Source organism: Copadichromis virginalis, linkage group LG8 (genome assembly GCF_057382275.1).
Source record: "Copadichromis virginalis isolate Kocher_CV1m ecotype Utaka linkage group LG8, C_Virginalis_male_GT1.1, whole genome shotgun sequence".
Taxonomy (NCBI): Eukaryota; Metazoa; Chordata; class Actinopteri; order Cichliformes; family Cichlidae; genus Copadichromis; species Copadichromis virginalis.
Window position 1 is genome coordinate 29,451,876 of NC_140625.1, and position 25,934 is coordinate 29,477,809.

The window sequence follows — 25,934 nt, forward strand, 5'->3', positions numbered from 1 at the left end:
ATATTATTATTATAAGGCTTATAATGCAAAAAACAGGACAGAAAGGGGCCAATTAGTTTTAAAAATGAAACTTTAAGTCTTTATAAATAGGTGCTCTGTTGATATTTCTTTAATTTCTTAAAAATTGAACTAATCGTGATGACGGCGTTAATGTTGAAGGAAAAACTCCCTTTTGACATTTAAATGGAGCAAGAAAACTTCTAAAAGCTCCCTTTAAATGCTTTTAGAAGCATTTAATTTAATTTAATTTAATTTTTTATCACATTGGTTCTATTTTCTTAGACTATTGTATTCCTATTATTATTCAAGTTCACAATTTCCTTACTCAGGGGTTGCAGTTCTCATCTTATATAGAACTCTCTTAACCCTTTAAGACCTACCATAGAACCAAGTCCGCCAGAGCTTATATTATATTTTTACATGCTGTAGAGCCATTTTTGGGAGCATTTCAAGTTGATATACATCAATACAACCATTATAGCCCAAATTTTAATGATATGTATGCATTAAGTGCATAGTAATTACATAAATTGCAAAAAAGTGGAATAAACTACAAAAACATTTAAAATTGTTTTTGTTTTTTTGTTTTTTACATATATTTCTAGTTAGAGAAATTTAAGAGGCTTATCCCTCAAAACTGTAAATACAAAAAAGTTGCACAAAATAGTTTCCCGCCACAGGAAATTTATTTTAAGTGTCTTCATAGTTTTATTTTTTATATACTGCAGGAAAAACGAAAATAAATATTATAATGCAGATTTCCAAAAAAAAAAAAACAGCATATGCATCAAAGTAAACTATTTCCAGCAGTGCAATATGAGTCCTAAGCGTCCCAGAAACGACACAGAAAGTCATAAAGTCAAACATAACTTTTAAAAACACAAGTATAGGCTCATAAGGTCCTGATGGTAAAAAAAAACTACATTTCCGCAAAATACGTCACTTCCGGTTTCGGGCAGGTCATGGCGGACATGCGATAGTTTGCGCTGATGGACGTAGGAAGTGTTACAAACAGCTGATCGGATGGGTAAAGCGTGTTTCTGGGATATTATGTTTTTGTTGCTGCAAGTGGTTTTTATGACATTTTTGCAAAGCTTTATGTGGAAGGAAACTGTGATCGAGGACAAGCTGATGGCATAAGATGTAAGTACAACCCCTCCGGTTTCATATGCAAAAGAAAAATATTGCGCTAGCTTACGTGGTTGCAGTGCTACCGGGATTTAAAAATAGTTAAGCAAAACGGAGCGTGCCCGCTCTGACTGGCTTTAAAGGGTTAAGTGACCAGGTTCCCATTTCAACTTTTCTTCATATACTTGGTGTAAGCTTTTTCTTATTTGTCACTTTTAATTTTCGTTACTATCCTTATTTCTCTGTCTGTTATTTCTTTAAATGTAAGAGGTTTAAGAAACAGTGTTAAACATAAGGCTATTTTTTTGTTTTGCAAACAGTTCAACTCAGATTTTGGAAGATTTAATGGTATAATTTTGAATTCTGACATAGATAAAGATGGTCATTACATTTTTCCAATAGTTGAGGCTGCACACTCTATCTATATTTTAGACAATGTGTATGGTTTTAACTGTCAGAGGGAGAATAAATGGTAAATGGCCTGTATTTATATAGTGCTTTTCTAGTCCCTAAGGACCTCAAGGCGCTTTACACATCCAGTCATTCACCCATTCACACACTGGTGATGGCAGCTACAGTGTAGCCACAGCCACCCTGGGGAGAACTGACAGAGGCGAGGCTGCCGGACACTGGCGCCACCGGGCCCTCTGACCACCTGTGACCAGGACACAACGACCGAGACTGTCCAAGCCGGGGCTCGAACCGGCAACCTTCCGATTACAAGGCGAACTCCCAACTCTTGAGCCACGATCGCCCCAAAATAAACTATATTTTGATACGTTGGAGGAGCGCCTACTATGCTGGTTATCAATTATTTACAAGATTTATTAATGAGAGGAGACAACTTAAACAAGAGCAAGGTGATAAACAGAAACTCTGCACAGGTGCCGTGGGAAACCAGGGGACGGAGAAACGGTCGGGCACACAGAACACAGGGAGAGCACGGGCTGGAAGTTCTGCAACAGAGGAGAGAGGTGTCACAACGAGTGAGAGAGACAAGGCCAACTTTTACAGACAGGTGAGAGAGCGCAGACTGTCAATAGCATCACAGCGGATTCTTTTGTCACACATTAGGTGATCAGTCAAACAGCTCTGTTAAACGTATGGAATTCACATTGAGTATAGATGGATATTAAGAAATATAAAACTTCCAGTCCTGAATGGACATCAATGATTAAATTTAACAGTAACTATAGCAACAAATCACATCTGTTGTCCAGAGGCGCTTTACATTGGAAGGCAGAGACCCTATACTAGGACTGGGCGATATGACCCAAAATTCATATCTCGATATTCTTTAGCTGGTTGACGATATATAGACATCTTGATATTTTTTAAAGCCATAAAGTAAGAACAAAAAGAGAGCTCTTAGTCAAAGCTGTGTCCCAAATCTCACATAAGCACTTTTATTAACATACAGCGCAGATGTACAAGAAAAAATTACTCAGAAATAAATTATCAGCATTTATTAAATAATCATGCTCCATAAATAAAATAAAACAATGTTGTTTTTGTGCATAACAAAAAGCTCACAATTGTGCAGTCAAAATGTAAACTAACAGACGCTGAGCACAATAACAAAGACAGATTTCGCAGCTGCTCTGTTCCCAAGTTCTACTGCGTGACTGACAGCCTGGAGTTTGAAATCCTCTTTGTAACCGTGTCTCTTAACAGGTGTCATTTGTGGTCCTTATACACACACAGTACGGTAATATTACGTTGAAGCAGAGTACGTATCACTCCGTGAGGCTTCTCGGTAGCCGTAATGATCCAACAATCCATCAAGCAGTGCAGTTTCGTAGTTTACCAAAGTCGTACCAAAATATTTTTTGAAAGGTTTCTGAGCGCTGTGTACCACATAAAATCGGTTCGCGGCCAGTAAGCACAACCAGAATTTATACATAAGGCGCGCTGTCGATTTTTGAGAAATAAAGGATTTTAGTATGTATCCTGAAACAAGATAACATTCATTAGTAGAGATTGGGAAAACTTCTGTTTACCTTTGTTAGCCACTTGGCTATGATAGTAAACAGTGGGACAGAGGGACTGGTCGCCCAGGGCACCAAACAGGTTAGGACCGCCCCTGGGTGTATGGTAGGTGGGGCTGGCTCTACACTGGGGCAAGAGGGGCCAACCACTGCGAGCCTGTTGGCTGTGGTTTAAACGTTTTTTGAGGCTCACCGATTTGTAATGCTCCTGCTCACAACAATCGTGTAATTTCACTGGACAAATTTGCACCATTTTATTTTTTTGGAATTAGGCTCATTTTTTTGCATGTGAATAAATAGATCCGACCAGTGAGAGCGTTGGATTTGGCAACACGTGTGCTCATAGCTTAAAACGCGCTCAGATTATTTTTACAGTCTCACTGATTAAGTTGTGTTTAGAAACAGTTTTTAAATTACAAAACACTTCTTATGGGAGGCAAAAAAGTGCGTAACTTCTAACGTTCAACAGGTTTCTTTTTTTATATAATTTCTTATAATTTTGAAGCTGTTTAAAGTTTCATTGATATTAAAAATCATAATTCATCTAATGATGAATGACTTTACTATAAAAGCAAAAACGTGTTAAAACAGTAAAAAGGGTAACTTAATATAGTTACAAAGATTTATTGCCCAGTTTTAAAAAAAGATTATTTCATACTTGAGATAGCTTCAGTTTTCTACATATATGTTCCCATATATTTTATATATTTGTATGGAAACATATATATATTATTTATATAGGCAAGGACAAAACCACAAATTTTGTATTCATGGATATTTTTTGGTTTATTTTTTAAGTACAATGAAGACAAACATGAGGACGGAAAAGTAAAGCTTGTTAATAATACAAATACACTTCACAACACAACCTATAGTGTTACAGTATCTATCTGCAGTAACATGTGCGAACTTTCATGCTGCTTCAGCTGTTCAGATGTTGAACATTTTTCACCACAAATGCCACACAAAAACTGTTTGTCTCTCCTGTGGATGCTCATGTGTCTCTTAAGTCGTGTATTGGAACTAAATGTTTTCCCACACTCGTCACAGCCGAACAGTTTCTCTCCCGTGTGGCCTCTTAAGTGCTCCTTAAATCGTGTGCTGCGGTTAAATCGTTTTCCACATATATCGCATCCAAACGGTTTCTCACCTGTGTGGACGCTGGTGTGTCTTTTAAGAGCATTCTGGTGTCCAAATCTTTTCCCACATATATCACAACCAAATGGTTTCTCCCCTGTGTGGATTCTCATGTGTCTTTTCAGACCTTCATGTTCTGTAAACCCTTTACCACAAACACTACAGCCAAAAGGTCTCTCGCCTGTGTGGACCCTCATGTGTACTTTAAAACTATACTTAAATTTAAATGTCTTTCCACAAGAATCACAACTAAATGGTTTCTCCTGTGTGTGTACTCGCATGTGATTCTTAAGATGAGTGTTACGACTAAATGTTTTTCCACAGTCTTCACAACCAAATGGCTTCTCTCCTGTGTGGACTCTCATGTGCGTTTTAAGAGTAAACTCAAGTCCAAATCTTTTTCCACAAGCTTCACAGCTAAAGGGTTTCTCTCCTGTGTGGACGGTCATGTGTCTCTTAAGATGTGTATTGCAGCTGAAGGTTTTACCGCAAACAGCACAAGCCAGTGATTTCTCTCCTCGGCGTTGTCGCTTCTGAGATTCTGGTTGTGTAAATGTTTTAACGCAAACATCACTGACAAACTGAGGCTCAGTTGCAACACTCTCCTTCCACGCTATACCACCCACTTCAGTTTCAGGTCCAGAATCTGACAGAGGTTCCTGCCAAACATCCTCCTCCTCCTCCTCATCTTCATAACTGACTTCAGTCTCGGAAGAGTCTAAAGTCTTTTTCTTATTATTTACTAATAAATGACAATTTAGATCTGGGCTCCAGACTGATTCCAGTCGTCCATATGCATCTTCCTCAATTTCCGTCTTGATCTGTTTAGCTAAGCAGCCGATAGGCGGCTCTGTCTGTGTGGATTCTTCTGTTTGGCTTTGATGACGATATGAGCACTGAGGCTTCTCTTCATCGTCATCATCTTCAGTCTTCACAGTAACAATAGTGAACGGTAACCTGCTGAGATCTGCCTCCTCCAACCTATTGATCTGCTGTCCCTCCTCACTGCTCCAGGGTTCCTCCTGCTCCTGCTTTATGTGGAGGAACTCGGCGGCTTGCAGGTCCCGCCTGGGGCTCCAATCTTGAGGAACTTCTTTAATCACCAGCAGCTGCCGGACATCTTCAGGTAACACTGAAACACACATGGACAGAAAAGACTGACATTAAAATTCTACAGCAGCATAGCACACCCATTAAAAACCCTGATATACAGATATATATTCATTCATTGGTGTCTAATTATTTACTCCCTTTCGATGGCATTACCGTTATTTTTTTACAGTAGGTCCTTTTAGTCACGTTTTTAACAAATCTGTAGGATTGGTTTTTAAAAGCTGTGTGACGTTGTCAAATTTAGAAATATCCTGACTCAGTGTGATGCTAAAAAAATCATGCCGGGCTGAATTGTAGTAATTTGTTATTAAACCTTCAGCTGATGCAAAATGACACAATGGGAGTACCAACAGGGACTGGAAAGGGCCAATCTTCTTCACATTTTTCTTCTTTTCCTTTAGGGGTTGCCACAGCAGATCATCTGTCTCCATCTCTCCATCCCACTGTTACACCTGCCTTGTTCCCATTCAAACACATGTATTCTGTCTTCTTCTACTGATTTTATTCCTCTTCTCTCCAGAGCATACCTCCACCTCCCCAGGGTCTCCTCCACCTGCTCCTTACTACAGATCACAATGTCATCTGCAAACATCTTCAAATATCCTCATGGTGTGGCCCATCAGCTTTATCCCTGTGTAGTTTCTACAGCTCTGCATGTCACCCTTGTTCTTGAAGATCAGTTCCAATACACTTCTCCATTCCTCAGACATCCCCTCACTCTCCAGGACTGTGTTAAAAAGTCTGCCTTCCCTCTTAAACACCTCCATACCTCCACGGGTGTGTCATCAGTAGGGCTGCCACAAACGATTATTTTGATAGTCGACTAACCGATTATTTTTGCGATTAGTCGACTAATCAGATCCATTGGACATAAAGCGTACAGCTTATTGCACCAGCATGCATCTGCTCTTATATAGCTCTCATTAGCTTACAGCTTGAAGTGTTTAAGGTATGTGCTAACTAAAAATAAAGACAAGATGATTAGACAAGATTAAACTTTTAATGAAATTTGCAGATTGTCTCAGTGGACTTTAATAAACTCAGCCGTCTGCTCCTTGCTCTAAATATAACAGGACACTAGAGTAAATTCTCGAACATCTCACATTTCTGTTTAATCAGTTTTCTGTTTGCGTTTATTCACCTGTGTGAAAACTATAACTTTAATCTCAGCCAAACAGATTTACTCAGAAACAAATTAAACACTGAAAAAAGGCACGACGCAACGACTATTAAATTAGTTGTTGACGATTTTGATAGTCGACATAATCGTGACTAGGCAAGGCAAGGCAAGGCAAATTTATTTGTATAGCACAATTCAACAACAAGGTGATTCAAAGTGCTTTACAGAGACATTAGAAACAAAAACAAATAAAAAGCATGATTTAAAATTGATTAAAACAAACAAACAAACTAACTAAACACACACATTTCACACCTGTTCGCGCGATCTGAACCCTTATCGTAAGGGGAGCTACCAGTCCTTCTGTGGACGAGCTACTTTCTATTTTAAATTCCCTGAATTTAAAATCTCTAGACCCAGTCTAGACCCAGTTGGGGAGCTACCCAGAGCTCTAATCCCACACCTGTTCGCGCGATCTGAACCCTTATCGTAAGGGGAGCTACCAGTCCTTCTGTGGACGAGCTACTTTCTATTTTAAATTCCCTGAATTTAAAATACTCTCTAGACCCAGTCTAGACCCAGCTGGGGAGCTACCCAGAGCTCTAAACCCACTTAACAAACAAACAAACAAAACAGTATATAAAATCAAAACAGATAAAATCAGAACAGTAGATAAAATCAGTAGTTAATGTAAGTTTTGAAATTTAAGCTTAACAAACAAACAAAACAGTATATAAAATCAAAACAGATAAAATCAGAACAGTAGATAAAATCAGTAGTTAATGTAAGTTTTGAAATTTAAGCTTAACAAACAAACAAAACAGTATATAAAATCAAAACAGATAAAATCAAAACAGATAAGATCAGTAGTTAAATGTAAGTTTTGAAATTTAAGCTTAAAGTGTGGATTTGGTGCTTTATTCAAATGCAGCTGAGAACAGGTGAGTCTTCAACCTGGATTTAAATAAACTGAGTGTTTCAGCTGATCTGAGGCTTTCTGGGAGCTTGTTCCAGATATAAGGAGCATAAAAGCTGAATGCAGCTTCTCCGTGTCTGGTTCTGACTCTGGGAACTGATAAAAGACCGGATCCAGATGACCTGAGGGATCTGGAAGGTTCATACTGGGTCAGGAGGTCACTGATGTATTTTGGTCCTAAACCATTCAGAGCTTTATAGGCCAGCATCAGAACTTTAAAGTCTATCCTCTGACGGACAGGCAGCCAGTGTAAAGACCTCAGAGCTGGACTGATGTGGTCCACTTTTTTGGTCTTAGTGAGGACTCGAGCAGCAGAGTTCTGAATGAGCTGTAGTTGTCTGACTGATTTTTTAGGTAGACCTGTAAAGATGCTGTTACAGTAATCAAGCCTACTAAAAATGAATGCATGGACTAGTTTTTCCAGGTCCTGTTGAGACATCAGATCTTTTATCCTTGAAATATTCTTGAGGTGATAGTAAGCTGATTTTGTTATTGTCTTAATGTGTTTTTCTAAGTTTAGGTCTGCATCCATCACTACACCCAAATTTCTCGCCTGGTTTGTGGTTTTTAGATGTATAGATTGAAGTTCTCTGGTGACCTGTAATCGTTTTTCTTTGGCGCCAAAGACTATTACTTCAGTTTTGTTTTTGTTTAGTTGGAGAAAATTGTGGCACAACCAGTCATTAATTTCCTCAATGCATTTACCAAGAGCCTGTACAGGGCCTCGGTCTCCTGGTGACATTGTGATATATATTTGTGTGTCATCTGCATAGCTGTGATAGTTTATTTTGTTGTTGTTTATAATCTGTGCCAGTGGGAGCATGTAGATGTTAAACAGAAGGGGTCCCAAGATGGAACCTTGGGGAACTCCACATGTGATACTTGTCTGCTCAGATGTGAAGTTACCTATTGATACAAAGTATTTCCTGTTTTCTACGTATGTTTTGAACCAGTTTAGTACAGTTCCTGAAAGACCTGCCCAGTTCTCCAGTCGTTTGAGTAATATGTTGTGGTCAACTGTATCAAATGCTGCACTGAGATCCAGTAAAACTAGGACTGACATTTTTCCACTGTCTGTGTTCAGACATATGTCATTAAACACTTTGGTCAGAGCGGTTTCAGTGCTGTGGTTCTGTCTAAAACCTGACTGGAAGGCATCGTAGCAATTATTCTGTTTTAAGAAGTAATTGAGCTGTTGAGAAACTGCTTTTTCAATGATCTTACTTAAAAACGGGAGATTTGAGATCGGCCTGTAGTTGTTCATTTGTGTCTTGTCAAGATTGTCCTTTTTCAGTATAGGTTTGATTACAGCAGTTTTTAGTGGTTCTGGAAACACGCCTGACATTAAGGAAAAGTTGACGATCTGTAACAGGTCTGACTCTAAAGTCTTTGAGACCTTTTTGAAAAAACTTGTTGGCAGGACATCTAAACAGCAAGAGGAGGAGTTCAGTTGACCTAAGATGTCCTCCAGGTCTTTGCTGTTAATTGGGTGAAACTGTTTGATGGTGTTTAAACAGTTTTTCGGTGGACACAGTACATATCCTGGATCTGCTGTTGATGTACTAACTGCTTGTCTAATCTTTTGGATTTTGTCTGTGAAGAATTTGGCAAAGTCATTGCAGGCCATGGTCGAATGAAGTTCAGCTGCCACTGGCACAGGAGGGTTTGTTAGCCTGTCAACTGTAGAAAATAAGACCCGAGCATTATGGCTGTTTTTAGTGATGATGTCAGAGAAGTAGGACCTCCTTGCATTCCTCAGTTGTAAATTATAATTGTGAAGTTTCTCTTTATAAATGTCATAATGAACCTGGAGGTTTGTTTTTCTCCATCTGCGCTCAGCTTTCCTACACTCTCTTTTTTCATTTTTCACTAGTGTGGAGTTTCTCCATGGAGACTTTTTCCTTCCAGAGATAACCTTCACCTTAATGGGAGCAATAGTGTCCATTACATTTAACATTTTTGCATTAAAGCTATTGACGAGCTCATTGACTGAACCTTTGGGCAGGTCAGGTGTTAATGGGAAGACCTGGTTAAAAATTGCACTACTGTTTTCAGTTATACACCGTTTTGTGATCACTGCTGTTGATATATTTGTGTGGGCTGAGATTTTACTTTCAAAGAAAACACAGTAATGATCAGACAGGCCCACATCAGACACAGTAATGTTTGAAATGCTCAGGCTCTTGGAGATCAGTAGGTCGAGAGTGTGTCCTCTATTATGTGTGGCCTCTGTTACATGCTGAGTCAGCCCAAAGTTGCCCAGAGTGTTACTCAGGTCTTTAGTCCCTTTGTCCTGAGGGTTGTCCACATGGATGTTAAAATCCCCAACAATAATTACACAGTCGAAATCAACACAGATCACAGACAGCAGTTCACTGAGGTCATTAAAAAAGTCTGTGCAGTATTTGGGAGGCCTGTAAACATTAAGAAACACAACTTTGGATGGGGCCTTCAGCTGTAAAGCCACATATTCAAAAGACTGAAAACTTCCAGGAGATAGCTGCTTACATTGAAATGATTCATTAAATAAGACAGCAACCCCTCCTCCTCTCCTGCTCGCCCTGACCTCACTGATAAAACTGTAGTTAGGAGGGGTCGTCTCGATGAGAACAGCTCCACTGTTACTTTGGTCCAACCAAGTTTCAATTAAAAACATAAAATCAAGGCTGTGCTCAGTGATTAAATCATTAATTAAAAATGTTTTCCCAGCTAGAGATCTAATGTTTAATAAAGCCAACTTAAGTGTTTTAGAGGCATTACTTGTCCCCTCGTGTTTGGGAGCAGTCTGTGGCACACAAGGTATGTTTACTATATTTAAAGATCTTTTAGAGTGCAGCTCTCTGTGTTTTGACCAGGCCACATGTCTCCTTCTGTCACCTAAAAGTACAGAGATTTTAAAACCTTCTAGTAAACAGGGTCCCAGCTTCTCCTGGGAAAAGTCATCACTGCCATAATCCTCACAGCCCGGACCCTCCACACATCACACATCAGACTGCGGAGACAAAGCATGAAGGTGGTAAGGAGAAACTAAGGGGGGCGAGGCTGGGCAATGTGACTTCGATTGCTCTGTTGAGGGTGGGGCTCGGTGGCGAACCTTTGGCTGCTTTGGTGGGGGGTTTATGGGGGACAAAGAGGGATTGGGCCGGGGGGTAGATCTGAGCCCAGCATTGACCCGCTCCATCATCTCTTCAGTGAATTTCAGGTGTGGGGAGGAGGGAGAAAGGGAGGGAGAGGAGGGTGATGGGGGTGATGGCCTGTCAGGGGTTTGGGGGACTGGGGAAGATCCTGGTCCTGGTCGTTGGTGTTGTTGAGAGAGTTGGAGGCAAATAGGGACCCCTCTTCTTGCCTCTTCTTGCCTCAGATGTCCCTCCTTTCTGAGGCTCTTCCCGGGTGGGGGCAGATGGAGCTCCTCCTCAAGGTTTCTGCTGGGCTTTGTCTGTTCTTGGAGTACTGTTTGTTCCTCTTTATGAGATAACTCCTTGTTTATCTCAGCCTTGGCTCCAAGCACAGATGGATGACGTATGGAATAAAACAAGTTGGAGGTGAACAGTTTCACCCCTGACTTGTTAAAATTAAATCCATTTGCTTTAAACAGATGCCTGCGTTCCCAAAAAATATTAAAGTTGTTGATAAAATGCACTGAGTGGTCAGCACATGGACTATTTGACTAATCGTGGCAGCCCTTGTCATCAGGACGAATACTCTTCACAGCTGCTCTTACTTCCTCCTTACTAAGCCTCTGCACTTCCTGATTAGCGATCCTCCATCTGTCCCCCTCCTGCACTCTTCATCTTCATCCTTTAAAGAAAGGATTAGCTTCTCTGCACTGACAGCCTTTTAAATGCCAAATTCCTGAATAATAAGATCCAATCATGTTTTAAATATATCAAAGCGTTATATGATCCCAGCAGAGTGCTTCACTCACACTGCGAGGCTACATGTGGTTTCTAGAGTTTATGAAAGTAGAATAAGAGGCAGATTCGTCAGCTATGACGATAAGCTGATTGTGAAGGCTGAGTCTGTGGACACTTGAGACTGTGGTGGAGGGGACGTCACGGACAAATGGTTATCCATCATGGATAGTCCTGACGACCCTCTGCACTAGAGCAGGGCGATATGGCCAAAAATATTTATCACGATATATATTTGAAAATTTGCGATAACGATATAACTGACGATATAATTGATGTGAGACAAAATACAACTCCACAACATTACTAGCGCAAAAAGACAACCTTCCATTTATTTTCACTTAAACAAGAAGCTGGTTTTTATGTACATTAAAGCTTTATAAAAATGTAACAGTGCAAATGCAAATTCCTTGCTGAAAGTTTAACCAAAAGGCATTTCCAGTAGAAATGGGCTGACATATCCTGAGCATAACCATGTATAATATCCACTGAAGTTAAAAAGAGGTGCTTTGCAACATTAAACTGCAGTGTGCAGTACGCATTTTTCGGACCATAAGGTGCACGGGATTATAAGGCACATTAAGCGAAACAAAGCAGTCAGATAAATCAAACTTTATTAAACTCATTCTTCTTGCTTCCTCCACTTCTGTACCATTGATTCATTAATGTTGAATTCTCTGGTAGCTGCTCTATTCCCATGTTGTTGCAGTATATTAATGACTAACCTCGTATTGTGGATGGATTATCTCAGTTGTTCTCCTGACTGAAGTTTGGTCCGTTTACAGCATCCTGCCATGCGATTGCATTTGTCTCTAACCATGAAGAACCTTCACGTTAACTTTTATAAGTGGAAAAGTGTTAGTGTTCGTCCTCCAGCTTCACTGTTTATGTTATGCTAACATAGCTGTGTCGCTAGCGATCACGTAGCACATCATTATATACCAGCTAGCCAAACTTCAGTAACCCTACAAACGTCGCTGCTGTTTAGTTTCCTGTCTTCATTTATGTTGGAAGTGATAGCAGAGCTGTACGTTTGATTTTTTTCAGAAATCTCTCCGTCAGAACATGCAATATCATGCTTAGGTAACTAGCGAAACTAGCGAGCTAACTTCCGCTAGCTTCCTGCTAACTTCTAACTCCGTTAAATGTAATACATTTTGTTTTCATGGATGCCTGGAAGTTAAACTTTATAGTTACACCTCGTAAAGCAGCAATGCTGATCGTTTTATTAAAGATGAAAGAATTTAGACAGTTTTTAACTCTAAGTGATGCTGCAGTGTTGTTAGACCTGAAGCATACGGAGTTTAGGACCCAGATTACTCCCAGATTTAAGAGCATCTTAGAACGGCCGCTTGCATGTTCTGCAAAAAAATGTGCTTTGTTGTGTATCTGACGGACAAACACCAAACCAGTTCCACATCACGGAAGTTGCACCATTTTTACAAACCAATTCTGGTTCATCTGTTTCACTCAACAATCGGCCATGTGCGTATGAAAACAAAGGCACTGCGCATGCGCGTTTTACTCATATTCTATCGCGATATTTCATTTTCCTATCGTTGCCTAACATTATACCGGTATTACCGTGAACGGTATAATATGGCCCAGCCCTACTCTGCACAACTGAAAGGACATGTAATGGAGCATCTTCTTTAACAGGCTGGTTCAGCTCCAAGCAGGACTGATATAGGAAATCTTTCATACCACATTATATCACCCTTTATAATACAATACATGTGTCTGACTAAAAGGCATTTGCCAGATACAAATTGCATTATGAAAGTATGCATGATTATTCTCAAGGTGCGAGTTGTGACCATAGGAATCCTTCACACTCTGAAGCCTGACGGATCATTTATTATTAGTGATTATAATTATAATTAGTGATTATTATCACTGTTAGTGTAAGGTTTGTAGCATAATTGTGAAACATAAGCAGAGCTTTTACAAAAATACTGAAGTGTATTTTTAAAGAAATTAACAGCTTAATATTCTCTGTCTCATGTTTTCCTCTTCAAACAAAGGTGATCCAGTCAAATGTAACAATATATGGAAGACTAAAATCCCTCTTCCACTTAGTGCCACGTTGGCCAGCCGTGCCATAGCACCAGCATTTAATATGAAACAAGCGGTGAGGACCTGCAGACCGAGGTGGAGCAGTGTGGACGAGCGACAGGCTCATCTGCTACTTTCCACTTTTACAATAATGGATTAAAAGTGTTTCTTATTTTGTTGCGGGAGCTGTGAGGTCAGTTTTAGATTCCACACAATGACCAGTTCAATCTTTCACTGTGAGCGCTCTGTTTGTTACTAACACTAACACACTTTATCCAAAGTTCATTTAAAACTTCTCTATAATGCTCTTCTTGTACAGCAACTACATTATTATTGTTGTGTATTATAGTGTTGTTTTGTGTTGTTTGTTGGACTCTTTGTTTATTAATAGGTTCTAAAATATATTTTACCTTCACAATTTGTAATAAAATGGTCTAAATAGTTAGTAAAACAAATATGAACTGAAAATCTTAATCTTAACCACTTATTTTGTTAAATGTAACTTAGAATTGGGGAATGAACAAGTTGAATGAACAAGCTAACTTTTTCAAGAAATGACTTTTTTACCATCACTTCCTCTCATAGAGCACTTTTCTACTCTACCTGAGCACTCAAAGAGCTTATACAACTCTATGCAACATTTTTCTAAGCTTTTCTATGCTTAAATACTCTCTTCAAAAAAAAAAAAGCGGTTTGAATTAACCACAATGGAGGTTATAGGGAACATACAAACTCACTATTTTTGCAGTCTGAAACACTGAAAATTGCCGATCTAGTGAAATTCCAAACAGCACGGTTAAAACGTTTGACTCCAGCTACACGACACCCAGCTGGAAACACTTCACGCAAGTCGAGCTGCCCGAGATTCACAGAATTTACAGAAAATGTAAATTTTTTGTGATTTATCTCGTTATAGGGACGATAGATGTTTTATCTCGGGATATGGAATTTTAGTCATATCGCACAGCCCTAGTAAATATTATATCAGAAATCTGTTCACTATTTTTATTACAGATTATATCAGTAAGGAAGCTGACTAAATATTAACTTATGGCAAAAGGGTGGGATTAAACAAGTGTGTACTTCTTCCCACTTCCTTTCAACATGTAAATGAATCAGTACGGTAGCAATATTGAAATGTATTGACTTTTATATAGTATTTTTTTCTCTCTTATTTTCTGTATATTGTTTACATGTTTGAAATAAATTAACAATTAACAATTAAATGCTATTCTTACACAGGATTGTGTCTGCTCCTCTCTGTCAGCTTATTGCAGCAACTGGACCATCATGCAACATTAAGAAACTGCACGTGTGATTTCAGGAGGATGTCTCAGACTGCCAGACGCAAAGCTGCACTCCAACAGGATGAAAGAACCAACCTCACGTCACCCTGTAAGGACTGATGTTGCCGCTCTAGAAAGTGTCTGGCACACCGGATTTCTGAGTTTCCTGATGGTCTGAATTTCCCTTATTTCTCTTTTAGTTAGAGAACACTCTGATCACCACGCAGGGTGATCTCTACAGGGAGGGGGGTAAAATGTGATCCCCACCAGGGATGTAAAACTATTTAGCAGAGTGAGGAAGGAAGGACCAGACGATGGGAAAGCTAACTCTGCTTATTGGTATTATTATTAATAGTAGATTTCATCATTATTTTAACTGCTGAGAACAAAAACATTTCTTAAATACGGGACAAATAAAGCATTTCTCATCTCGTGATGTTTGCATACTCTGGTCCAGAGCAACTTATGTTCAGATTTCTGTTTTAAACTCAGCCGAAAGCGCTTTACTTTGACCAGTACACGCAATTTTAATGATGTTCTATATGAATGATTAGCTGCAATATACAGGACCTTACCCAATTAACACGTTATTAACGCTAAATGAGCATTTAAAAACGGCCGAACTACAAAGACAACTCTTGTGTGCGCGCTGGCAAATCGTCCGGACGCCACACTTTACCCTCAACTTTAAGTTCCGCCGTTTAAAAAAATCCGCCACAATAATTCTATTAAACGTTAATATTCACATTTGAGATCCACGGATGAAATAAAAAGCTCTGAGATTTTATTTATGTGTTTATTTTTGTGCACGTATACAGATCAACGAAAACCGATGTTTCCGATGTGAAACACCTTTTCACAAACCCCACAGCGAGCTAACAGTTAACCCGATCAAACAGTAAATGTGTTTTTATTCTCACCGGCGCTTTGGCTCGTTTCAGCATCCTGCTGCCGTTTAATCTCGGGCTTCTCCTCAGCCAGACTGTCGGCATTCAGCTGATGGAGATAATCCACCTCATTCATGATGGTGTCCGTGTCTTTGCTCTCTTCTTTAAAATAAACTGCAGGCTCGGCGGAGCTGAAACCGGGCCTGGGCAGAATCGATCACCGCCGATCACCTTTCACGATCACGCCGCTTACGTTTCTGTTCATCCATGAATACGTCACCGGGGAAGATACAGATTGAAACGGGACACTCAAATGGTTCCTCACAACATTTATTGCCCTCTGCTGTGTTTTGAACAGGCATCTGCACGGACACCTTTCCTGTCCTCGGCGGTGAGATCACCGCTGTGGAGCGACGAGAGTGCAAAAATGAAATCACTAAATACATCAAATAATGATTAAATGTTTAATTAATTGATTCAATTAACCAGGTTATGGTCTGTTGATCAGCCGCAGTGACAGTTTCAATTATTTCAAGATGGACAGCAACACATGAACCATGACATAATTAAAATATCTACTATTGTTTCTCCATTTAACTAACTAATGATACATTTAATTACTATATTGTGTTTTTATTTATTTTTTAAAATTGATGTAATGATGTTTTTTTTTCCATTCTTGACCTTGGAGGGTTATTTCCTTTCTATAAAGGATTGGAGACATTTTTTTTCCTAAATTTTAAAAATTCCTTTTTTAAATATGTTTAGTTTTATTTATGTAGAACCGGTTAAAAATGTCTCAAGGTGTTTAAAGGTTGCGTCCCTCTTTACGTGGGACATTTTGATTGGCACGCAGACTCTTTTTCTCAGGGGTTTTCATTGCATGTGTGTGACGAAAAGCTGTCGTCATGAGTCTCCTGAATATTTAAGTCACTGCAAAGTCATATTCAATGTAAAATAAAATGAAAGCTTCCACAAATAAAAAGAAATGCAGCTACAACACTGATTACGTTCCTAAATACAGTATTGTTCAAAAGTCTCAAGCCAAACCCCATGTAATTATATCTTGCTGGGGAAAATGGAAAACAGGTGCAGTAATTGTTTAAAACGTATACAAACATACACATAGATACAGTAAATAAGGCAAAAACAGATTTAGTAAAATTAGAATGAGCTTGAAATTAATATTTGGAATCATAAAGGTGGTCAGCCTTTATTCCTCAATACATCCTGAAATCTTAGAGGCAGTTTTTCTATCTGGGTAGGCTTTCATTATATTGGATTTGTATTTATTTTATTTTTTTAAATTGAATTTAGTTTCTACTCAGTAAATAGTTGATCAAAATTATAAAAATTCAGTAAATCAGAATCAGAATCAGAATACTTTATTGATCCCTGGGGGAAATTATTTTTTGTTACAGTGCTCCATTTTAAACCAACATTAAGACAAGACAGACAATACACTAACTAAGAATAGTACAATATATACATATATATACATACATACATACATAAGTCACTCATAAATAAATAGTTGGAAAAGAAACATGTGTAGTTGTAGCAGCAAACAGTGTGTTAAGTGGATGCGTTGTACAGGGAGATGGCCACAGGCAGGAATGATTTCCTGTGTCGTTCAGTGGTGCTTTTCGGTAATCTCAGTCTCTCACTGAACGAGCTCCTGTGACTGACCAGCATGTCATGGAGTGGGTGGGAGGTGTTATCCAACATTGTCTTTATCTTGGACAGCATCCGCCTCTCCGACACCACCTTGAGGGAGTCCAGCTCCATCCCCACAACATTGCTGGCCTTACGGATCAGTTTATTAAGTCTGTTGGCATCAGCCTGCTCCCCCAGCATGCAACAGCATAGAGGATCGCACTGGCCACCACAGACTCATAGAAAATCCTCAGCATTTTCTGGCAGATGTTGAAGGACCTCAGTCGCCTCAAAAAATAGAGACGACTCTGGCCCTTCCTGTAAAGTGCTGTGGTGTTTTTAGCCCAGTCCAGTTTATTGTCAATGTGTACTCCAAGGTATTTATAGTCCTCCACAATGTCAACACTGACCCCCTGGATTGAAACAGGGGTCAAGTGTTTCCTGGTCTTCCTGAAGTCCACGATCAGTTCCTTGGTCTTTGCCACGTTGAGCTGCAGATGATTCTGCTCACACCACGTGACAAAGGAGTCGACCACAGCCCGGTACTCTGTCTCATCATCCCTGCTGATGCATCCAACCACCGCAGAGTCATCAGAAAACTTCTGAAGATGGCAGGTCTCTGTGCAGTGGCTGAAGTCTGTGGTGCAGAGGGTGAAGAGGAAGGGGGAGAGGACAGTCCCCTGTGGTGCCCCTGTGTTGCTAATCACCTTGTCAGACACACACTGTGGGAGACGTACATATTGTGGTCTTCCTGTCAGGTAATCAACAATCCAGGACACCAGAGAAGCATCCACCTGCATCGCTGCTAACTTATCACCCAGGAGGGTCGGCCTGATGGTGTTGAAAGCACTGGAAAAGTCAAAAAACATGACCCTCACAGTGCTCGCCGGCTGGTCCAGATGGGTGTAGACACGATTGAGCAGGTAGATGATGGCGTCCTCTGTTCCGAGACGAGGCTGATAAGCGAACTGAAGGGGATCCAGGTGTGGTCTTACTATGGGTCGCAGCTGGTCCAGGATGAGCCTTTCCAGGGTCTTCATGATGTGGGAGGTCAGTGCCACGGGCCTGTAATCCTGGGGGCCACTGGGACGAGGCGTCTTTGGTACAGGGACGAGGCATGATGTCTTCCACATCACCGGGACCCTCTGCAGACTCAGACTCAGCATAAACAGTTTATGAAAGACTCCACACAGCTGGGGGGCACAGGTCTTGAGGACAAGGGGACTCACTCCGTCTGGTCCAGCAGACTTGCCTGAGTGAAGTCTCCTCATTTGCATCTCAACCTGGTATTGAGTGAAGGTGATGGGTGGGGGAGGGGTGTCAGGAATCTCACAGGAGGCAACATGTGAAGAGAGAGGCTGGCACAGTGGTGTGGCTCTGGATTCCAGGCTGACTGCAGGTGAGGTTGTGGGGGTGGGAGCAGACACTGTGGAAAGTAATAAACATTATTTTAAAGCAATATTAAAGATTAGTTGGCATAATGAGATTTGCTTCTAATTCTAAAATCTAAGGAAATAATGCTTATTTCCTTCAATTAATGGTAGAGAATTATTGTATTTGCAAAAGGAACATTGAAACAACAGAACACTTGTTTTATGAGTGTAAGACTGTTACACAAATGTTTGGAAATACCATCATAAATAAATGTACAGTTCCAGAAGTAGATGTAGATTTCTGGTCTTTTCAAAATACTCGAATGGGTAATCCTCAAATATAGAAGATACACTTTTAATAAAGAATATGATAATCATAATCACAAAATTCTATAATTCTACATGAATGTAACTTTTTTAGGCCAAACATGAGGGAGAACACTCATGGTTTTTAATTTACAAACAATGTGTAATTATACTTTCAGTGGTGAAATGGAATTGCTTGATATTGAGTTTGTTTATGTATTATTCTGCTTATGTTCCAATAAATTAAGCAGGTTTTAGATGTGGAATGGAGCAGGGAGAGAAGAGCAAGGCAGAAATAATTAAGGGCAGAAAACTGGTTTAGATCAGGCTCATGTGTGCAAATGAATTACTTGAAAAGTGGCTGCTTATGCTGCTGGGTCCACTCCCCTTTTTGTTGTGTAGCCTGCTCACACTGATGTCTTTCACTGTGTGTTGGATTAATTTTTTCCTGCCCCTTGGGACTCAGTTTTGCATGCGCTGAAAATAAATGTCTTACTTTTTAAACATTCTGCTTCTTGTGTCTTCCATTCTGGATTCTTTGAAAACCTAAACATTACACTCAGTTTGCACACTGTGACAGCCACAAGCTGATTGCTTCCATGCCACACTACACTGATGCTGTGATTCATCCTCAAGAGCCCAATAAAGGTATAGTAAAATATAAACAGACATACTTTTATTGAAATTGGACATTTATGTGTTATAAATCCTTTTTGATTGACTGTACTTATTCCACTTGGAACCTCATGCAGCACACAAAAGTATTAAACTAAAAGTTGCAGATAAATTCATTCTGCTCTGCTGCTTTGATGACGATTTTATGAATGAGGTATTGAATGAGTGTCAAAGAGAAGAAAAAAAACCTGCCAGCAAACAGGTTAATGTTACAGACAGACTTATTACAACAGTAAATGACTCAGAGTTTAAGTTTTTATTTAATTCATTTTTTCTTTCATGCAGGTAATTCCACTGAGAATTATCTTATTTACAAGAGCAGCAGGATTTTTTGGACAACTTGGAGGAATAAGTTGTTTGCATAATATTTTGTGACAATAAAAATGAAATCCCCACGTATAAAAGAGAAAAGGATGGCTTTTGACTGGGTGTAATGCGACTGTCTTAGATATGTGACAGTATTTTAACATATTGTTTGCATTATAGGAATTAGAGGGTAATTATTTTAGAAATGTAATTTTGGACACTTAGATTTAGAGAAGGACAGTAAGAGGCAGTAAAGCGATATAAACTGATGTCCGGTGCCTTTAAACTGCCAAAGAAGCAGAAGAAGGGCGTCCGTGTAGATGCCTGCTCAGAACAGAGCAGACGTAAACAAATCTTTCGTAAAATCACCGATGGCAACTGCTGTCCTGTTCGGGTCTCTGCGGGTTCCTGTAATACATGGATGGGTGAAGGCTGACGGAGGTTCGATCAGCATGACCTTCGCGCTGATCGGTGATCGATTCTGCGCAGGCCCGGTTCATCTTTAAGGAGCCTACAGTTGATTTTAGAGAACAAACACGGGCATCATGAAGGAAGTGGATTGTGTTCAGCAGCGAAACACAGACAGTCTGCAGACTGGAGGGCAGCAGCTGCAGCAGCACGATGATGATGCTTTAAACCAACCTGGTAAGAGAAGTCGCATTAATTAGATTCAGTGTTTCTAGGATGGGGTAAGAGTGGCTGGAAAACTCCCGACTTATAATAAAAATTGGTCTTCTTATATAGTATGTCCAAAGAATCGATTCTCTTATTATATAATTAGAATAACTTTGTAATGACGGACCGAAAAAGATTGAATTTAAAGAGAAGGTTTAGTGCAACCCGGACTGTTTTAGAGTGGGCACACAACAGAGTTGTTTCTGTGTGATTTTATGTGCAGTGCTTTGCTGCTATTAGTAAACTGACTGCAGTCAACGAGATTCATGAAGGGATATCTATCTATCTGTCTGTCTGTCTGTCTTTATATATAAAATTGCAACTTAAAAATGGTATTTTTAATGTCAATGAGACTTTTTAGCTGGATAAAGAAAAAATATATAAAAGTCACTTTGCAAAATACCTATTGCAGCTTTAGTCATCATGAGAAATATGTATATGTTTGACAAATTTGTCTCAGATTATAAGCAAACAAGTAATTTACAGCAGTTTAAATACAGGCATCGATTCTGACAGATGATCATTTTTTGGCACAACATCAGCAGCACAGATTTCCAGACCACTCCTCTCCCCAGAGATGTTCCTCAGTCAGCTGATAACCATAACCTGTCCAGTGTGTGTCGTGTGGGTTTAGTGGTTACAAAGTGATGTACAACTAAATAAAGTAAAAGAAATAAGAAAATGAAGTGCTGAAACAGCAAACAAACAAACAAATATGTATATATTAAGTCAAGACAACATGAAGTGAAGATTGCATAAAAACCAATAAGAAGTTGAAAAAGTTTTAACTGCTTTTTAAAAGAGTCCACAGAGTCCACAGATTTTAGGATATAATTCAGGAGGAGCTGTAGTCATGGTCTTTGTCTTGTTGGCATTTAGAAAAAGTTAAATTCAAGAGAGTCAATCACTAATCCAGGTCAAATAGTGGACTAGGGTTGACAGACCAGCTGGTGAGACATAAAACCAAAGAATTATCTGGAGCTGTTGTGGTTACACTTTATTTATTAATGTTTTTCTACCACAGCAGAGAAAAAGTGAGGGAAGGAAAGGGAAACCATCCAAGTAGAAAAGAATGGCCGAGGGAGACTCGGTTACAGACACCAAGGATGAGCATTCCTGTCACATTTCCCTGAAGTCCTCCTTGTCCTTGTCCTGCAGACGAGTCTGCAGTCATAAAAAGCTGTAGCACACCTTTTACAAACAAACAATGCTCCTGCCTTATCTGTGCCCTCTGATAACTTTTTATTTTTATTTTTTTAATTAAAATTGTTTAAAATTGTATTTGATTTTAGTTTTTTCTGATAAATAATCATGCAGCATTACAGTTTTGCTCACATCATGTTTTTCTGACTACGGTATTATTAGAAAAATGTAGACTTTTTTTTTAAAATAATAAATAAAAATTTGGGGTGACAGTTGAACTTGTCTGTTTCAGTGTCTTCTGCCGAAGTCCAGCAGCTGTTTGTAGTTAAAGAAGAAATTCCTCCTGAATGGTCTCCCAGTTTGGACCAGCAGGATCGAGAGCTGCTCCACATAAAGGAGGAAGAGGAAGAAATCTGGACCAGTCATGAGGGAGGACCGCATAATGGGCAGGAGGAGGCTGAAATCACAGGTGTCCTGTTCACTGCTGTTCCTGTGAAGAGTGAAGATGATGAAGAGAAACCTGAGTCTTCAGATATTCATCAGAGCCAAACTGGAAACTGCACAGAGGCAGAATCTCCGAGCAGCTGCTCAGCTGAAAAGATAAAAGCTGAAGCTGGTGCAGAGGACTGTGGAGGACCAGAATCAACCAATGGCACAGACTTAAAAAGTAATTTACAACCAAAAACTGATGAAAAAACTTCAGACTCCTCTGAGACAGAAGTCAGTAATAATGACGATGAAGATTGGCAGGAACCTTTGTCAGATTATGCACCTGAAACTGAAGACAGTGATAACAGCTGGAAGGAGAGCAGTGCACTCGGGAGTGAAGTTTGTGATGGAAAATGTAGCCAGTCTGAAAATCTAAAGGGACACAGGAGAGATCATACAGGACAGAAGGCATTTTGTTGTGGCGTTTGTGGTAAAAGATTCACCCGACAAGGGGATCTAAAGAGACACCTGAGGGTCCACACGGGAGAGAAGCCATTTGATTGCAGTTTTTGTGGCAAAAGATTTAAACAGCAGGGGGTTCTTAAGAGTCATATGAGAATTCACACTGGAGAAAAGCCCTTTGCTTGCGATGTTTGTGGAAAAAGATTTATCCATCAGTCAAATCTCAAGTCACACACCAGAGTTCACACGGGAGAGAAACCATTTAGTTGTAGCATTTGTGGTAAACATTTTACAGAACAGGGGAGTTTGAAGAGGCACAGAGGAATCCACACAGGACAGAAGCCCTTTGGATGTGGCATTTGTGGGAAAACATTTAGCCGGAAGACACATTTTAATATACACATGACCGTCCACACGGGAGAAAAACCATTTGACTGTGGATTTTGTGGTAAAAAGTTTAGCCAGAAGACACACTTTAAGATCCACATCAGAGTCCACACTGGAGAGAAGCCCTTCAGTTGTGATGCCTGTGGAAAAAAATTTAGACTTCAGTATAATCTTAAAAGACACATGAGAGTCCACTCGGGAGAAAAACCATTTGGCTGTGATGTTTGTGGTGAAAGATTTACAGAGCAGGGGAGTCTTAAACGGCACAGCGGAGTTCACACTGGAGAGAAACCATTTTGCTGTGACGACTGTGGTAAAACATTCAGTCGAAATACGCATCTTAAGAGACACATGCGGGTCCACACGGGAGAGAGGCCTTTTGGTTGTGACATTTGTGGTGAAAAATTTACCGAGCAGGGGGTTCTGAAGAGTCACATGAGAGTTCACACAGGAGAGAAGCCATTCGGGTGTGACGTTTGTGGGAAGAGATTTAGACATCAGTATACACTTAAAAGACACACGGGTGTTCACACAGGGGAGAAACCGTTCTCCTGTGGTGTTTGTGGCGAAAGATTTACGAGACAGGGGAATCTAAAGAGACACATGCGTATTCACACATAATAATCTGCACTTCCATGCTTGTAAAATCAGCAACTGTATCAGTAAGAAGTACGTGATTTCATTGTATTTGTAAACTTTTTTATGTGTGTATTTTAAAGTTTATAATAAAAAAAGAACTTACCCAGGATGGTGGGTATTTATGATGCTTTGCTTCAGATGATATCTGATTATTCTGTGATGTTATTTTTTTATGCTGTGAGCTGTCAGTCATTCACAAACTGAGACTACCTATATTACAGGTGTCAAACTCAAAGATCTGGAGCCAACTCTACCTCTTTGCACATTTGATTCTGATTTGTATGTTTTTAAAATCATTGTGTTGAATGTTTCTTTTCCCTGCAGAAACGTCTCAGGTTCTTTTTCAACCCCTTTTCTGATTTATAAATTATTACATCATGAAGAAAGGTGAAGAAATGGCCATAAACAGCTGCAGTGTTTTCAGTTATGGAGAGGCCATATAGAGGGGTCATAGTAAGTGACCCCAGCTTTTGTGCTGTTATTTGCACTTCTACAGAAAATGTCTCTCCTGCTTTGTAGAATTTCAACTTTAAGACATATTTTAGCACTTTTATAGCTGTGGCTACATTTCTCTAAGTGTATTGTGGGTCTATGGCTGTACTTATGCTTGCTGGTTCATGGTGTGGTTTAAAATAGGTTGTTTATGTGTCAATTTGTTGTGTGACCTGTAAAGGTGGCCCATATACAGGTTTAATAATGATGTGGAATTACTTGTTGCAGTATTAATTTAGATCTAAATCTAATGGGTCTTACTGAACAGTTTAGTTGATAACCTCTTTTCTGTGGACATACCTTGTGTGAGTGCAACCCATGCCCAACTGCACATCACTGACAGTATGAATATCTTCTCAGCTTGTTTTTCAAAGTGAGCTGAGCCAAATACCTCCACCTGAGGCACAGGTGAGAACACATATATTTACATTTTAGGTTTAGGAATCATGTAAACAGTGTCCATTGGTGTAAAAAGTTAAATATATTGGATAAGAAATAAAACATGTTATCACCACAGCAGAGAACTTCTGAAAAAAATGTTTAGACAGTGTTGTAGATGATTCCATTAAAAATGCATCAGCAGAGCAAACAAACACTATACCCACACAGAGACTACAGATCGTCACCATATTAGGTGTTCTTTAAGTCTTTTATGGTCTCTGGCAATATCCAGTTTTTCATATTTAGCCAAAAACATTTGAACACAGGACCTGAGAGAAAAAACATGTCCTGGTTTCAGCAGCCTGTTCTCCTTTGTTCTCCCTTGTTCCTCTTTCCCCCCTCTCTCTCTGTCTTGCTCTCAGGTGGAGTAGGGGCAGTGCCTTGGCTCACTGTACCACCCATGGGTGGAGCTGCCCTACTTTCTGGTCCAGCCTGCACATCTGCTTCCCATTTTCTCATCACCCCTCTGGAATAAAAGCCCAGCTGAAACATTCACTCTTTGCCTCTCAGGTTCCAAACCTTATTACTTGTTGGTAAGTGGTTCCTAGTTCTCCAGTCCAGTACTCATACTGGAATACTCACTTGTCCTCCCACACTCCACCCCTTCTGCCCTCCAGAACCATCATCTGCCTTCCCCATCAGTACATCTAAATTAATCTAATCAGTCAGCAGATACTGGTTTAAGGACCCCCTACTTCCCTGTCCAGTTCTCCTAGAGTGACGATCTGTCTCCTGGAGTCTCCTCCACGCTGGGAGACACAGCAAACCTTCTAGCACTGCTACATATTCATGTGCCATCCTGGAGGATTTGGACTAGCTGTGCAACCTCTCTAGGGTCCAAATATCGCCTCAAGCTACCAGTAGTGACACTGATCCTAGCCAAATGCAAAACTATTGAAAAAAATAGTCAGAAAAAATGAGAGTGGCCTCCACCTGTAACACCATAACTGTTTGGGGGGTTGTCTCATCATTGCCCCTCTATATCCCAGATGTTTAACTGATTAACTAATTCTATACTCCGATTAAAAAGTGCTCTTTTAAGTTTTTAGGACAGTGTATTATGTGTCTGCCTGTGTTGTATACAGTATTCGTAGCTCTTGAAAATGAGACACTGAGCTCAATGTGATTGTCTGTTTAAATAAAGGATTTAAAAATAAATCAACCAACCAACCAAAAAATAATAAATAAATAAATAAATAAATAAATAAATAAATATCATGATGTTTATTTCAAATTAATTACTCTTAAGAAACCAAATGATCAACTTTCCAAGGGAGGCTCAAAGCCACAACTGGATTTATCTAAGATTCAATATGAAACCTAACCCTTTCATTTAAGACAGAATTTTG

At 39.7% G+C, this 25,934-nt stretch overlaps 1 protein-coding gene, 1 long non-coding RNA gene and 1 pseudogene across 4 annotated transcripts; 2 read left to right on the top strand and 1 right to left on the bottom strand.

The window, feature by feature from the left end:
• The first annotated feature begins 598 nt into the window (after positions 1-598).
• LOC146703688 (uncharacterized) lies at positions 599-16,600 on the top strand. Of its 2 annotated transcripts, none has more exons than XR_014922046.1 (4): positions 599-1,143; positions 2,013-2,146; positions 5,268-5,379; positions 14,753-15,818. It is a non-coding gene; the product is annotated as an uncharacterized LOC146703688 (long non-coding RNA). The 2 variants fall into 2 exon arrangements; XR_014922047.1 differs by lacking the exon at positions 599-1,143 and adding an exon at positions 15,960-16,600 and having other exon boundaries at positions 2,085-2,146; positions 14,753-14,823.
• LOC146703689 (uncharacterized) lies at positions 2,137-15,743 on the bottom strand. The gene is made up of 2 exons (XM_085467040.1): positions 15,635-15,743; positions 2,137-5,385 (listed from the first exon to the last, which is right to left on the bottom strand). The coding sequence occupies exons 1-2, from the start codon at positions 15,735-15,737 to the stop codon at positions 3,986-3,988; spliced, it is 1,503 nt and encodes a 500-aa protein (XP_085323166.1). The 5' UTR covers positions 15,738-15,743; the 3' UTR covers positions 2,137-3,985.
• A 3,642-nt stretch (positions 16,601-20,242) lies between the features above and the next one.
• LOC146703690 (uncharacterized) lies at positions 20,243-23,778 on the top strand (annotated as a pseudogene). The gene is made up of 2 exons (XR_014922045.1): positions 20,243-20,562; positions 22,028-23,778. The product of XR_014922045.1 is annotated as an uncharacterized LOC146703690 (transcript).
• The last annotated feature ends 2,156 nt before the right edge of the window (positions 23,779-25,934 follow it).

Coding starts and splice junctions, on each gene's coding strand:
- LOC146703689 (XM_085467040.1), bottom strand. CDS start 15,737: ATGAATGAGGTGGATTATCTCCATCAGCTGAATGCCGACAGTCTGGCT. Junction 5,386..15,634: donor TGAAACGAGCCAAAGCGCCG/GTGAGAATAAAA, acceptor TGTGTGTTTCAG/TGTTACCTGAAGATGTCCGG.